The 14,935-nt window shown below is 46.1% G+C and overlaps 2 protein-coding genes across 6 annotated transcripts in view; both read left to right on the top strand.

The window, feature by feature from the left end:
* The first annotated feature begins 2,472 nt into the window (after positions 1-2,472).
* Positions 2,473-13,003, top strand: sall3b (spalt-like transcription factor 3b). 3 transcript variants are annotated; one of them, XM_068576262.1, is made up of 4 exons: positions 2,473-3,386; positions 7,994-10,912; positions 11,036-11,379; positions 11,739-13,003. In XM_068576262.1, the coding sequence occupies exons 1-4, from the start codon at positions 3,305-3,307 to the stop codon at positions 12,129-12,131; spliced, it is 3,738 nt and encodes a 1,245-aa protein (XP_068432363.1). In that variant the 5' UTR covers positions 2,473-3,304; the 3' UTR covers positions 12,132-13,003. The 3 variants fall into 3 exon arrangements, with proteins under 3 accessions (XP_068432363.1, XP_068432364.1, XP_068432365.1); XM_068576263.1 differs by lacking the exon at positions 2,473-3,386 and adding an exon at positions 5,509-5,596; XM_068576264.1 differs by lacking the exon at positions 2,473-3,386 and adding an exon at positions 5,520-5,587.
* A 761-nt stretch (positions 13,004-13,764) lies between these two features.
* atp9b (ATPase phospholipid transporting 9B) overlaps positions 13,765-14,935 on the top strand; it is a 37,404-nt gene continuing 36,233 nt past the window's right edge. For 2 of the 3 annotated variants that reach the window (XM_068575340.1, XM_068575339.1), the window contains exon 1: positions 13,765-13,844. In XM_068575340.1, the coding sequence (XP_068431441.1) occupies positions 13,765-13,844 (80 nt within the window). Of the gene's footprint in view, positions 13,845-14,300; positions 14,374-14,935 lie in introns of all 3 variants that reach the window. The other variant, XM_068575341.1, reaches the window with a different exon arrangement.

Genomic DNA, 14,935 nt, shown 5'->3' with positions numbered 1-14,935 from the left:
GATTTATGATCATTTTCGAGAAAAGAAATCCTTTTGTGTGACTATATGAGGAAACAGAGCCTGAGTGAGTGTAATTCTTTTAGATCTATTAAGTAGCGCGAGGCTGTTGGTGGCGGGCGAGACAGACGGCCACCCTGAAGCCCCCAGGAAGAGAGATATTTTTCACTATAACAATTGTTATGATTCAGATGGTTTTATTGAAACGTAAATCAAATGACGCAGCAGGCTCCACAGAGTTATGTGTTGCAAAGGTAGGCGTCTGTTGGATACTTGTAATCATCGGATTTAACTAAATTATATAATATGATTTAAACGTTATCCAATTCTCTGATTACCGTAAAAGCTGCTACTACCTTCGGTAGCTATCAATAAGCTAGCAGCAAGCTAGCAGCTACTACCTTTGGTAGTAGCTGCTAGCTTGCTGCTAGCTTATTGATAGCTCTCCACTAGCTCACCGGAGGTAGCGGGGACCAGCTCCGGCTCGATGGCCGTCTCCGGCAGCGGGGACGCGGGCAGCAGCAGCAGGGAGCTAGCAGCAGCAGCAGCAGCAGGGAGCTAGCAGCAGCGCTAGCTTGTTACAGCGAGGACACCCACCAAAGATAGGTTCGGCTTATAACCCGACTTTTACGGTACGTTCCATGTTAAATGATGAATATATATATATTTTTGAAGCCTTGTGTGCAATCCCCATCTAATAATCATCTTGTATGTGTACTTTATTTGTGTTACATTTACATTACAGTGACATATTTAGTGGAAACAAGGTGTGGGAATAGTTTGCCGTGGATAAGATCACTTACATCAACTTTTATTTGGAAATGTAGCCTCATCAAGTCAGATCCCATGGCATGTACTGAATGTGATATTGAGTTGAAAATAGCATTTGTGGTTTATTTATTATGATTCATAAAAATATAAAATAAAATGAACCTGGCTTTGGTTAACATATTTCCTTGAAAATAAGGTGTTTAAGTCACTTAGTCTGGACATGGTTAAATTAGCATAACTGGAAGGCTTCTGGTTAGTCATTTCCCAAACAAACTGGGGAAAACAAACCCAAATTATTTCCTGTAAAAGCCTCTTGTAGGATTCATGACCTCAGCATTTCTAGGTTCCTGGATATGACCCTGCATATATTGTAATCTAGGCCAACAACTGGTCTAGAACAGCCTCACAATGAACTGGAGAGTTGAACCATTTAACAATTTGAGCCTCGCAGCAGTAGCTTTTGTTGCATGTTAATTCTGCTGTTTAGCTCCTCATGTCTTTGTGTGTGTCTCGTATCACCCGACATGTTGGTTGGGTGTAACTTGACGTGTTAATTTACGCTTTGATGAAGTGAAAAGTTACACGGAGCGTAATTCATCCTTGAATGCGTAATAATGTATTGAACTTGACCCGACCCACTTCAGATACAAATCTGCCGCTCGTCACACAGAACCATACAAATTGCTACAGTTGTTCCTCTTAACAGATGTGGCGGATAATTAAATTCAAGTGGTGCTCTTCGGGCGGCGGCGGCGGCGCGGGCCAAGTTAGAATCTGGAAGAGATCATGGTCAAGTAGTTGCTACTTTGATTTTGTGTGCCGACGCTGGATACAGAGAATCAATATCGAATCAAGGGTGGGGGGGTGTTTGAGTTTCCAGATAAGCCCTCTCTTGGCCATTCTGGCTATTCATCATAAGTCTGTAGCAACCTGATAGGTCAGGAGAAATGATATTCCAGCTGGAGCAGCGGGGCCTCCTTATCTCTCTACAGCAGGAGAACAGCAGACGCACCGATCAATACCAGGCTGTTGTGTAGTACTTGCAATTATCAACAGCTGATTCTGTCCTCCCCCAGCTGCATCTTTTAATACCACATAATTACAAGTTATGGGACAATGCCTGGTGAAAAGGGGATTACGGCTCTGGTGAAGTATGCCGCGCTCCGCGCTCGCCGTTTGAAATGGCTGCAGTCTGTGGACGAGACGGGATCAAACAATAACACGGGGAAAAAACAGATTTTATTATGCACTTCACACGCTGGTATTTGGAGCCATTCAGCGCTCTGATCTTTTCGGTTGAAAGCTGCAGTGACAGTTTGAACTGAAAGCTGTGACCTGCGGTTGGAGGTTTGAATGGCAACAAACAAGCGAATGAAAAGAACAAAAGAAACTACAAAAATGAAGGTCTCATTCTGCCCCTCATTAAAAACACCGAGCCCATCGGTTTGCCCTGCTCATCACTCAAAGAAAGGAGTTCTTTTCCCAACTTCGAGACATTTTTTTTCCAGTCCATTATGGCGCCAAAATTGTGGGAGGTCGTAACAAATGAAGCGAGGGCTCCAACACCTCCTGTGGTATCCTGGCAGTAGCAGTAGCCTATCGCAGGCGGCTGGAGGACATCTAATGATGGACCGGAGGCGGAGGCAACGGGGAGAGCGCCGGTGCCTCGGATAAACCGGGGGAGTCTCACTTCCGACAGCCACCGGTTCCAGATCGGACCTATTTCCTTACGCGCAAAGTGTTGACTTTTACGCACGTGTTTCTTCCGGTCTTTTGCTGAAGAATTGGAATTTACGCATCTTTTGGAGACTTTGGCGTAGAGACTGTCCTCCTGTGGAAAGGGCAACGGCTCCGTGACGACAGCCCGGGTGTGTGTGTGTGTGTGTGTGTGTGTGTGTGTGTGTGTGTGTGTGTGTGTGTGTGTGTCTGTGTGTTGCTCAGCTGTTGTCTTTGAGTGTGTGACAACTAACGGGACGTCCCTCCACACCTCCAGCGTAAAGGATTCTCTTTCACTCATCCAAGAAGCGCACAAGAGGAACCATTCAGAACCCAAACGGACCACACCACCGCGACGGCAACAAAGTTTAAACCCGAAACGCGCGAGGAGCCACCCGCAGTGACTTCATGTCGGACTAAACCATGCCGGAGCTGCTCGGAGAGTTGTGCGTCAAAAAAAAAGAAAAAAGAAGCAGCAGCAGCAGCAGCGCACCGGACAGGAAGTGAACTAATTATTATTAAACCCCGTCCCTCATTTCCATATGTAGCGTGAGTTGGCTGGACTGCTGCCAACTCCCCTCTTCCCCTCCCTCCCCCCGAAGGGCAGCAGCGAGAGTCGTAAAAGCATTATCCTTCCTCTCCCGTCACAATCACACTGACATGCGCAATCTGCGCGCACGGGCATCCACAGCAGCAGCAGCCGCCCGCCGCTTACTTCAGCGGCCCCCGCGCGCTCAGAAGGGTCCCACTCACCGCCCGTAGATGAGCAGGCGGCCGGAGAGAGAGAGAGAGAGCGAGAGAGAGAGAGAGAGACAGCAACATGTCCCGCCGCAAGCAAGCCCAGCCGCAGCACCTCCGGGCGGAGGACGAGGCGACGCGGAGCGGACTCCTCCGCGCGAGTGGTAGGCTTTAAGACTTTAAGGCTCTTTTTTTTTTCCTGTTTCCCTCCAGCTGCTGGACCCAGAGCATCTGCTTTCAGCACAGGCGTGTTTAACTGTGAGGATGAGACGACAAGGGTGATCTAACATGAGCTGGAATAGTGGGGAAAGTATTTCAATTTAAATCAAAATAGCACACACAAATGAGTTTTTTTTAAATCAAACTTTCCTCAACTGAGGAGATGAAGGGAGTAGTACGTTTCAATAATCAATTAAATTAGTATTATGATTATTTGTTTTACATTCTTTAACGTTTTGAAGTTTTTGTATTGTTTTTTTGTATTGTTTGTGTTAAATAGTGCATATTTGAATTCGTTTGTAATGTTTATACATACAACAAAAATCTGATTCAGATTTATTGGCTGAAGTGCTGCCAGCCAGCAGGATGCACGCAAATAATTCATTTAATATTTTCAAATAGTTTTAGGGTGATAAGTAGAAACAGGGCCTGCTGTGACGAATCCACACGAAAACACACAGGCCAATAATAATATGATGAAAAGTAATAATGATATTAAAGGTAATAATAATAATGACACAATAAAGAGCAATAATGACGTTAAAGGGTAATAATATTGATATGATAAAGAGTAATAATTAGGTTAAAGGGTAATAATAATTTATGATGAAGAGTAATAATAACGTTTATTATTTGTTCACGTTATTCTGGCTCGAGGCCTTCCTGTCAACTACTAAAAGTAGTACTACTAAAGTTTTTAATGAGGAGAAAACATCTGAATTAAAAACGTGGCTTTGATGAAATTACTTATTTATCATGTAAATATTGTATTTACATGTATTTTACTGTTAATTATTAACACATGTTCAGTACAGTCTGTAACTGTTTCATGTAGATACAATAAAATAAACTAAAAGATTAGATTAATACATGAATTTCTGCGTTAAAATGAACAGTAAATATCTCCAGCCTTGTATGATGTGCATCTCACTTCTTTACATTTCCAGCCTTTCTTTTACACCAGAAGCCTAACATCATTTCTAATATTTTAACAATCTATGAAACAATTAAATGTTCTCCTCGTGTGCGTCAAAAGCCTTTTAATCAACACCTAACAGCTGAGCAGTGTTTTAATCACCAGATTAACCTTTAAACTGCTGGAAACGGGTTCATTCTGAAAGTGACAGCATTTTGAATTGAGTTTGGCCTGCGCTGCTTAAACTCAAACGCTCTGAGCGAAGGGTTTCGTCCCGCCTGCCTGGCTTTTGACTGACAGTCCGGGAAATTAAATCAAATGTGAAATGTTCACATTTACACCGTGCGTTTTATTCACAGCATTTGTCAACCTTGTTCATCATTTACCACAAAAATTCTCAAAAGGCGAAAAGGCCTGAAAAACCAAAACCCAGGCATCCATTTAAATCACCACATGTGTGTCCCGTGATTTATTTATTTATTATTATTATTGTTTTTCCGTCTGTGAGAAGGTGTCGAGTGAAGAGGCCCCTCTTCTCTCGGGGCCCTCCCACAGCTCTGCGGAGGGGGGGGGGGGGGGCTTTGCTTTGATTGAGCCTGCTGACTTAACCTTTGTCAGCCTCGCCCTGCGAGGGGCAAGTGCTCCATGTCTGGATCATAATACAATTAGTACATGCGAACCGGTGACCTCTGCGGCCCCCGGAGGTCACGCACAGAGAGGCAGAGACTGAGCGGAGTCTGTTCGGCGGCCCCCTCTCCCTCTCTCTCTCTCTCTCTCGCCCTCTTTTTCTCCTCCCATCTCCAAACCACACAGCGAGAAAAAAAGAGACATAAATCTGTTTCCCCCGCTGGACGTCGTGGACGGATCGAGCGAGAGGGGAGTGACATTTCTGTCGGCGTTATTGTGTTTGGAAATATGCTCGGGGCTTTAAATCCAAACTGTGCTGTTGCTTTTTCTGGAAGTAAATGTTACACAGGGGGGAAAGCACCGGAGAGAAGACAGTGAGAGTGTTTTTGGCCGCTGTGTTTGCTGATCCTCAGACCACCCACACGGCCAGCAGCCGCTCTGATTATTTACCTTCTCCACGAGTTTGACTTTCGAGCTGATTCGAACCCGCTCGGCTGCGGTTACACTCGTCTTTTGTCAGCTGAAAGGGAAACTTGTTTTATCTCAGATGCGAGACAGTTGTAGGCTAAAAAGCCTGCAATGCATTGTGGGAAGACGCTACAGGTGAGCAAGGTATGAATAGACATCGCCATGAAACTTCCCCCCCGCTGACGACAGGTGAAATGTAATGTTCAAATATGCAAATGTGTTATTTTATTTGAATCATCTCATTAAATATCTATCTAATATCTCTGCTTATTCTCATAATTTTCCAGAACGTAAATCTGAACATGTTTTAAAGGCCAGGTTCAGAATTATTATTTAATTTTGTGGTATTAGAGGTGAAGCTTTTTAAAGATAAATAAATAAATTAATAATTATTGAATCATGTTTTTGAATATATCAAAAAATACTGCCAAAATCAATTTTTGCCATTTTTTTTTTTACATAATGTTGTATAAATCTGGATATGAGTGATATGAGAACAACCCCCTCTGTAAAAACCCTTCAGATTATAGAGAGGAAGGAAAGTCTGAAGTTTGGTGGACGAAAACGCTGCTGAAGAAAAAACTCCTTTAGAGAAAACGGCCTTTAATATCTTTAATATCTATTTTAGAAGAATACGTTTTTTCTCAGACTATATTGTAAAATAATATACATTTTCAAAACCCAACAGGTGAACAGGGCGATAATAAATATATAATAGATGTCATCATGTATTATAAGATAATATAAAATTGTATTTTATTATCAGAAGTTGTGTGTTTAAATATGTAATGAAGTATTATCTCATGCTTACTTTTGGTGTATTTTGGGAGAAATCTAGATGCAAAAAGACAAAGTAGGAAGATAAACTGAAATAAATGTGCGTTTTAGAAGTTTTCTTTCCACGGGTCTGAAAGAAGTAATAGAAGCAAAACAAATTAAAAATTCTGTATTATTATTATAAAGTTATTATAAAGTCTGTATTTAGCTTCAGCACACTGGGACTCATTCGTTCAGGTGGTGAAACACACAGATAACCGGAGTGTATTGACTGCTTTGGAAACACACACACACACACACGCCCACACACACACACACACACTCATGCTAAATTCAGCACAAAGACACGCTCGTTAAAATTGTCGACATACACAGTGTTTAAGAACAAAGGTGCAGCACATGTGTTGGCCACACACACACTTAACACACACACACACACACACACACACACTCAACAAAAATACTAGATTTAATGAAAAAGCGGAAGGAAAATTACTTTTTATGACAAAAGAGTAAAGTCTTGTCACAATGTAAACAAAAAATGTTGAATGAAGAATAAATCTAATTGCATATTCAAACCTAAACCTCATAATATCTTTGCACTTCTGCTCCTTTTTAAAATTTGTTAATTTCATTGAATTGTTGTGGGGAGGCCCGAGTGCATGCAACAATAATGCACTATTGATTTTCCCAAATCTTTCCATCTGGTATTGCTGTCTGTTTCCTAATGGGGCAAAGCCTGAGCAGACGAACGGGGATCTGAGTGTCACATCCTCCAGAGATTTATGCAAGTGTGTTCGATGTGTGAGGTGTTGTACAGAAGAGTTTTTTATTTCCCATTTTAACCAATAATTTGATTCAAAACGCAACGGTGTATTGATATCGCAATGCCACACGAGTTAGGAGTTAAACCAACTAATCCATGTGTTATATATCCAGTTTACTCCAGGAGCTTCTTCTGGGTTTATTCTGCTTAGATTCAAGTTACAATACAAAGTAAAGGAGACAAACCTTCCACGTATCGTTTGGGTTTAATAGAAACAACCGGCTGTCTGATTTTATATCCTTGAGATAAATACACGTTCAATGGCCTGGTGTTATGTGAGACATTATTTCTGTATTACTTATTTAGTAATACAAAAATAATAATCATCAATGTTCAAACTGCTTGTGAAATCAAATGTCTGTGATTCATTGCATTAAAATACTTGAGTCCAAGTGTTCTACAGTTATATTAGTGACCGTCAGGTCAGACAACTTTACAAACGAGTCGTTTAAAAAATATACACATGTATATAGAAAACGTGCAATTTCTGTGCAGAAAGATGAGACACATTACTGAAATATATAAATGCATTTGGGGGGGGGGGGGGGGCGAATCAATGTACAGTATGGGATTTAATTATCTGTCTGAATGCACAATCGAGAGGCCAGATAACTTTGTTGAACTTTATTGATTCTTTGGTTAATATCTGCAAACAGCTGGGATCGAGTTTGAAACCTCGTCATGTTATTGTGGGACCCGTTGATTTTGAATCTTTTCTTTGACATCAAATGTTCAGTTTCTAGATGTATCGCAGTATAAAAACCTCCTTCAGCGTGACATTTTTGTTTTTTTGGACACTGTAGGATCTCTTGTGATGAGTTGGGGGAAGATGGACTCGCTGCTCCGTGTGTTGGGGAGTCATTACCCCTCTGGTGAAATATCAGGACGATAAACGCTGAATCGAAGCGTTCTTAATATGTATTTTCTTTTGCTTTCAGGCGTCATGGAGGGCATGGAGAGAGAGGAGAGTGATGGCCGCCGCCACAGCAGCGAGGACACGTACATCTGTGACAAATGCTGTGCTGAGTTCTTCACCTGGACCGAACTGAGTGCACATCAGAGCGTCTGCACCGAGGATCCCTTGGTGCTGATAGTGAAGGGCGACGAAGGGATGCCAGCACTCGAGGAGTCTCCCGTCGGGCCCTCTCCGGTTCCCAGCGTGACGTTTAGTGACTCGTCCGCGGCCGAGTCCACGGATGCTGGCTTTGGGCCGCGCGAGACGCTGACGAACGACGACGACGGCGTCTGTCTGGATAACTTGGAGAATGGCGTGGAGCGCGAGGAGGCCATGGAGCTCGAGCGGGACAAATACGCGGCGACCTCCAGCCCTCGGCCTCCGGATGCAGCCGAGTGCGGCGGCTTCGGCGCGCCGAGCACAAACGTGACGCTGGAGATCCTCCACGGCACCAGGGTGGCCGTGGCTCAGTTCTCCCAGGGGATCGGCGCGGGGGGGAAGGCGGCCACGACGGCGATCCCGGTGATCCTGGAGCACCTGCTGGCTCTGCAGCAGCAGCAGGTCCACCAGCTGCAGCTCATCGAGCAGATCTGCAGCCAGGTCGCCATCATGAACAGACAACCGACGCAGGCGGCGCTGAACCCGGTCTCCAGGTCTCTGGCGACGAACCCTTTCCCCCCTCAAGGCATCGCCCCTCCTCCCATCCTGCCGCTGTCGGGAACGATGCCCTCCGCCGTCAACGGGCAGGCCGCGGTCTCTCTGTCCTCCGCGCTCGAGAAATCTCTATACGGCCGCCCCTCACAAACTGTATGCGTCCAGTCCACCTTTAGAGATGTGACATGTACCTCGGCCCCGTCGGAACATTCACCCCCGCCTCTGTCCGGCTGCATCGGCGGCGCGTTACTGCCTCCGTACGCGGGCTCGCACACCGGCAGCGTGAGCTGTCCTCGGACACTGAGCTCCTCCAGCCCGCTCCCCCTGGGGCAGAGCGGCCTCCTCGGCTCGTCCTCCGGCCTCCCATTTCTACCTCAGAGCCCCCCCAACGGCGTCATTTTCCCCAACCCCTTGGCGAGCATCGCCGCCACAGCCAACGCACTTGACCCCCTCGCCGCCCTGATGAAGCACAGGAAGGGCAAGCTGCCCAGTGTCCCCTTGTTCGAAACCAAGCCCAGCCCGGAGGAGCCCTTCTTCAAGCATAAATGCAGGTTCTGTGCCAAAGTGTTTGGCAGCGACAGCGCTCTGCAGATCCACCTGCGCTCCCATACAGGAGAGCGGCCCTTCAAGTGCAACATCTGCGGCAATCGCTTCTCCACAAAAGGGAACTTAAAGGTGCACTTCCAGAGGCACAAAGAGAAGTACCCTCACGTTCAGATGAACCCTTACCCGGTGCCAGAGTATCTGGACAACGTGCCAACGAGTTCTGGGATTCCCTACGGAATGTCCTTCCCTCCAGAAAAACCCGCCTCTTCATGGCTGGAGAACAAACCTGTTGTCGCAACTCTGCCAGCCACCGTGGGCCTTCCGCTTTCCTCCACTATTACCAGCATCGGCGGCTCAAATGACCCTGTAAGCGTAACACCATCCGTTAAATCTCCCTACCGGCCAGCTCCTGGTGAATGTGTATCTTTGTCGCCCAACCACAGGGCCAGCGAGGCTCATCTCTCTCCTGTTTCACCGTCTCCTCAGTCCCACCGTGAGACAGAAGCGTCCAATATACTGCAAACAGAGGGGGTGCACCTGCCCCAGAACTGCTCTCTGAGACAGAGATCCAACCCAGTTCCAGAGGCAACGAGCACTACGATCCCGTCCTCGGCCACCACGCCTGAACCCGTCCCCTCGGCGTCCCCCGTGTCCCACTCCCCGGCCCTCTCGTTCAGCTCTGACGAAGCTAAATTCCCAGCCGGTGGCTTCCTGGACTTTATGCAAACCTCCGAAACCTCAAAGCTCCAGCAGCTGGTGGAGAACATCGACAAAAAGATCACGGACCCCAACCAGTGTGTCCTCTGCCACCGCGTCCTCAGCTGTCAGAGTGCGCTGAAGATGCACTACCGCATCCACACCGGCGAGAGGCCCTACAAATGCAAAGTGTGCGGCAGGGCCTTCACCACCAAGGGCAACCTGAAGACGCACGTCAGCGTCCACCGAGAAGACGCCCCCGTTCAGGTGCAACACTCGTGCCCCATTTGCCAGAAGAAGTTCACCAACGCTGTCGTCCTCCAGCAGCACATCCGCATGCACATGGTGGGGCAGATTCCGGACTCGACCCTCCTGGCGGACGGGCTCCAGGAGATGGACGGCGACGCCTCCCTCAACGAGAGGAGCTTTGACAGCCTCAGCAGCAACGACAATGACCTCATTGATGACATCTCAATGGAGGACGAGGAAGAGGAGGTGGAAAACATGGATGAGGAGGTTGTAAATCCATCCAAACCCTTGATCTTCGAATGTAATTCTCCTCCCAAGTCCTCCAGCATTGTTTCCAGTTTGGCCGCACTGGAGAACCAAATGAGGATGATTGACTCCACTTTAAGCCTCAACCACTCCTTCGGCATGAAACCCCTGACAAATGGTTTCAATGACAGCGGCCAGCACACCGTTAAATGCTTGCTATCGGAGAAAAGGCCGGAGGATTGCAGTCCGGACGCGTCGGAGTCCTCCTGTTCCCCTCGTGTATCGGTGTCCCCAGTTCTCAGCAGCTCAGAGGGCGTGACCATGAAATCTCCTGCAGTGAGCGGCAACAGGCCGGAGCCCCAAGAGCCGTTGGCAGCCTCGGTGAAGAGAGAGCAATCTGAGTCTCCTACCTCTGCGTCGGCCCAAGAGCTGAGAGGAATACAGGCCAGCAAGCTCTGTGTGAAAGAGGAGACTCCTTATAGCATGTCGTTCCAGCTGAGCAGAGAAAGAGGTACTTTAACACTGTTGAGCTACTTAAGTCAAAATTGCCACGGCCTATGTGTTGTTTTGAGGATGTCAATGATGTGACATTTACTTGATGTGACTAAGGGAGAAAAAAACTTTTGTTTTCTAGCTGCAGGTCACAGCATTCCCAGCCTGGTCACCAGCACGTCGTCGGGCCCGATCAAAGCCGAGGTGAACGGTCACGGGCCCCAGCACAACCCGTCCGGAGGGCCGCACCCGCCGTTCAGCGTGCACATCCCCCCGGCTTACGCATCGGTCGGCAGCCCGGGGATGGCCTCCCTGCTCGGCCCGGCGCCTCCCCGGCGAACGCCGAAGCAGCACAACTGCAACGCCTGCGGGAAGAACTTCTCGTCGGCCAGCGCCCTGCAGATCCACGAGCGCACGCACACCGGGGAGAAACCGTTCGTGTGCTCCATCTGCGGCAGAGCTTTCACCACGAAAGGCAATCTGAAGGTAGATAATGGAGGTTTTTTTTAGCTGTCCGGACGCAAGCTGATGGATATGTTTTGTGGTGAATAATAAATGAATCATTAATCAATTTTGAATGTACAATTCCACCCTAGGTTAGTGGGTCTAGCTCTGCATTGTTTGGTGGATTTTTGCTTGGAAACTCACTCAAACTATGATTAGGAAAATTCTCGCTAATACATTTTTCTTTGTTTGATCAATCAACTAATCGGCATTCAAAGACCTATTCCAGTGGAGCTGTGGCTTTGTGAGATTTCTTTAAACACAGATGCCGATAAAAAATCTGTCCCAGTCTTGAAACAAAAGCATTCACCAAATCTAACGTCCACGCGTGTCGTTTCCAGGTCCATATGGGAACTCACATGTGGAACAACGCCCCGGCCAGGCGAGGCCGGCGGCTGTCGGTGGAGAACCCCATGGCCCTGCTGAGCGGGGAGGCGGCGAAGTTCGGAGAGATGTTTCAGAAGGACCTCGCGGCCCGAGCGATGAACGTAGACCCTGGATTTTGGAACCGCTACGCCACGGCCATCGCCAACAGCCTGGCCACCAAGAACAACGAGATCTCAGTGATCCAGAACCGAGGCATCTCTCAGCTGCACCCTCTGACTACCGGCATGAACAGAATGAGCGCCGCGGGAAGTCCAATAACCGGTCTAACCAAGACAGGCATGGACCTGGGAAACAATAGGCATTTTTCTATGCTCATCGACGACAGCAAAGAAATTGGAATCAATTGAAAAGACAAAGGGAAACTTGATACTTATGCAATCTGTTACGGACATTAAAATATTTGTAAATCATCTTGTTTGTTCTTATGTATTATATATAGACTTAAAAAAAACTTTTTATGAATTGACAGAGTAGGGTATTTACATTTTACTATTTTACTTTGCCGTCATTTGTGGATTTTTTTTTGTTGTTGTTCTCATTAAGTAAGTTGGTTAACTTGTACCTGAACATTCCTACGGTGCTGAGACGTATGGTTGCTCTGAAGAAGGGGACATATGTTCGAATCAATAATGCAAAGAGTCAGTTATTTCCTCCGGACAGCTGCCCAATGCTGCTAGCGGGTGCAAAGCACAAAACATGCTCATACATACCCTCAATTGCCAGTTGTGAATGTCACGGTGAGAACGGTTGGACCCGAATAAAAACTAGAACAAACAGTCTGTATGTTCAATTCCCTTCCTCACCCTGTTTAAACACTGCAAAGAACTGACGCGTCTTGATATTATTTCACACAATGAATATTGCATACAAAGTTATTTTGAGTAGAAAGTTAAACTGAGCTCTTTCATTTCATTTCGCCTCAACTGATTTTGCCAAGTTTACCTCCCTCGGCTTTACGCTTCATGAAAGCAATTTATTTTTCTGCAAACAACTTCTGCATGAAGTTCAACAGGAGCAGTCACATGTGTACAGACATGCACTCATAGACATAATACATTTGTTAATGTCTTGTTTTTTGTGTATTTGTTATATTGTATGTTCTTGTCGTAGGACAGCTGCAATGGTATTACTAGTTTTAATTATAATAATACATTTGCGTGCAATCAGGTTTTCAGTTTGCAAAAGGAATAAATTTTGCATCATTTTTTTTCTCTTCAAATATTTCTTTTCATTTTTTATTAGATAAACATATGCACATCCTGCTGTTCATCTCCACGAATTAGTATCATCCTCACCCCACCATTTATCGGGAACACATCAGAAAGTCAACATTTTTCAAGTTTATAAGGAAATTACAGTTTCATTTGCTGTTTTTGGGCGACACACCGATGAAAAACTCAAATAAGCCGATTTATTTTGAATATTATCTGGTACTAAATGAAAAATAAACAAAGTAAGACAACAATGATCAGCTTTAGATTTCTTGGTAAGAATAGGGGTGGGTTTAGGGAAGACCTATATCTGTTGTTTTTCTCACTGTTCTCAACTCAAAGGTTCACTTTTTAGCCTTTTGCGGAGCTTTCAACCGCATCTCACGGTCTTCATCAGCATTCAGCAAATAGGTTTATTTACCCCAAAGTCGTTTTCAACGGATAATTTATGCTGCATTCGTCGGCTCTCGGAAAGTATAAACTCTCTAGTGTTACATTACATTAAGCCAATTCTGGTAAGAAGCCAAATTTGCGGTTTATTTTTCTTGTTTCAGAAATGTGTTGCACAAGTGCTATGTTATGATACGGGGACAAAATAAGGGAGAGAAAATGTAAAATACGCCCTTAAAGGCTGTTTAATCTTAATTTTTGCGTCGCAGTACTTCTCATGGTGAGGTTCATAGTTACAACATTTCGGCACAGTAAGCGAACGCATCATTACGATTTTTTTTTTTTTACGTGACGTCAGAATGTGTACTGCACAGCCAAGATGGCTGACAGCATCCCGTTAAATCCAGTACGGAAGAGCTCGAAGCGAATACCGTATTACAACTCAGCCAGAATTTCAAGGTACGGAGGGGGATAGCTGCGCTGTTTTCTTCGGTTGCGTATCAACGACTCAGCCGTTAAACTAAAAATGTTCACATTTCGTTGCCTCGCTCGCTCGTGGGAGGGGGGAGGGGGTCGCGTGTTTGTATTCGGGTCGCGGCTGTTAGCTTGTGTTGCTAGCACCGTCGCTGACAGCTCTTTCCTGTTTGACAGCCGCCCGCCGGCTCGTTCACACCTTCAGCCGCAGAGCTTTAACGTTCATCTGTTATTGAATCTACCTCTACCAGTGAACACCACACACTCCGTAACCGCGTTAGTTAGACCCGGATATACGTTGAGCTCTGCCCTGGTCCCCCTCCCGGCATTTAACTCGCAGTCACATGACGGCTCGTCCGCGTACACCAAGTTCGTCACATGCTACTCGAAGTGTTTGTTGCATACTGTAGTCGTCATTCACCGGTTTGTTCATTCTTTCAGACTGGGCGAGGATGAGCAAATAAAGCCCTCAGGGCCAGGACTGGACAGTAAAGTGGACTAGTAGCATGACCAGGTACTTTTAGACAAAGTTGCACTTGTGTTACCAAATGACTACAAAGTGTGAGTATACATGTTTGATTGGCAGCTTACCAAAAATGTGTCTGCTGCACCGGAGTTAGCTTTGAATATGAGCAGGTCCTGTGTATTTGCCATGCTACGTTCAAACTTGGATAATGAGCCTCACATTGGCACCTGTGCCTCTTTGTATCCCGTTCACGTGACAGTTAATTGGGCCCAGGAGGGGGACTCGTCTGACCCCACCACCGTGGAGGTCCTTATGCAGACTGCTGGGTCAGCTACAGAGCAGTGAGTGGTGCTGAGGCTGGTAAAGCCACACTGATATAACACTTTTCTAACCGGACGCAGGAAACAATCGTTGGCAACGACTCTTGTGCTGCACAGGAGGGCCAACAAACCTTCCTATTTATATATTTATATTACAAACCGGCCCACGTTTCCACTGGATTTAGAGTTGTATTATATAACCAGGCGTGGGATTCCTATAGTGAGACACGCTCGTATGGCTGTGTAATGTTTATTGTTGGCAAGTCCCAACAGTGCATCGACAAATGGTG

This window comes from Clinocottus analis, unplaced genomic scaffold (assembly GCF_023055335.1).
Source record: "Clinocottus analis isolate CAN_PGR_092001 unplaced genomic scaffold, fCliAna1.0.p SCAF_14, whole genome shotgun sequence".
Taxonomy (NCBI): Eukaryota; Metazoa; Chordata; class Actinopteri; order Perciformes; family Cottidae; genus Clinocottus; species Clinocottus analis.
Note: the sequence above shows the minus strand (reverse complement) of the source record. Positions and strands in the feature narration are given on the sequence as shown.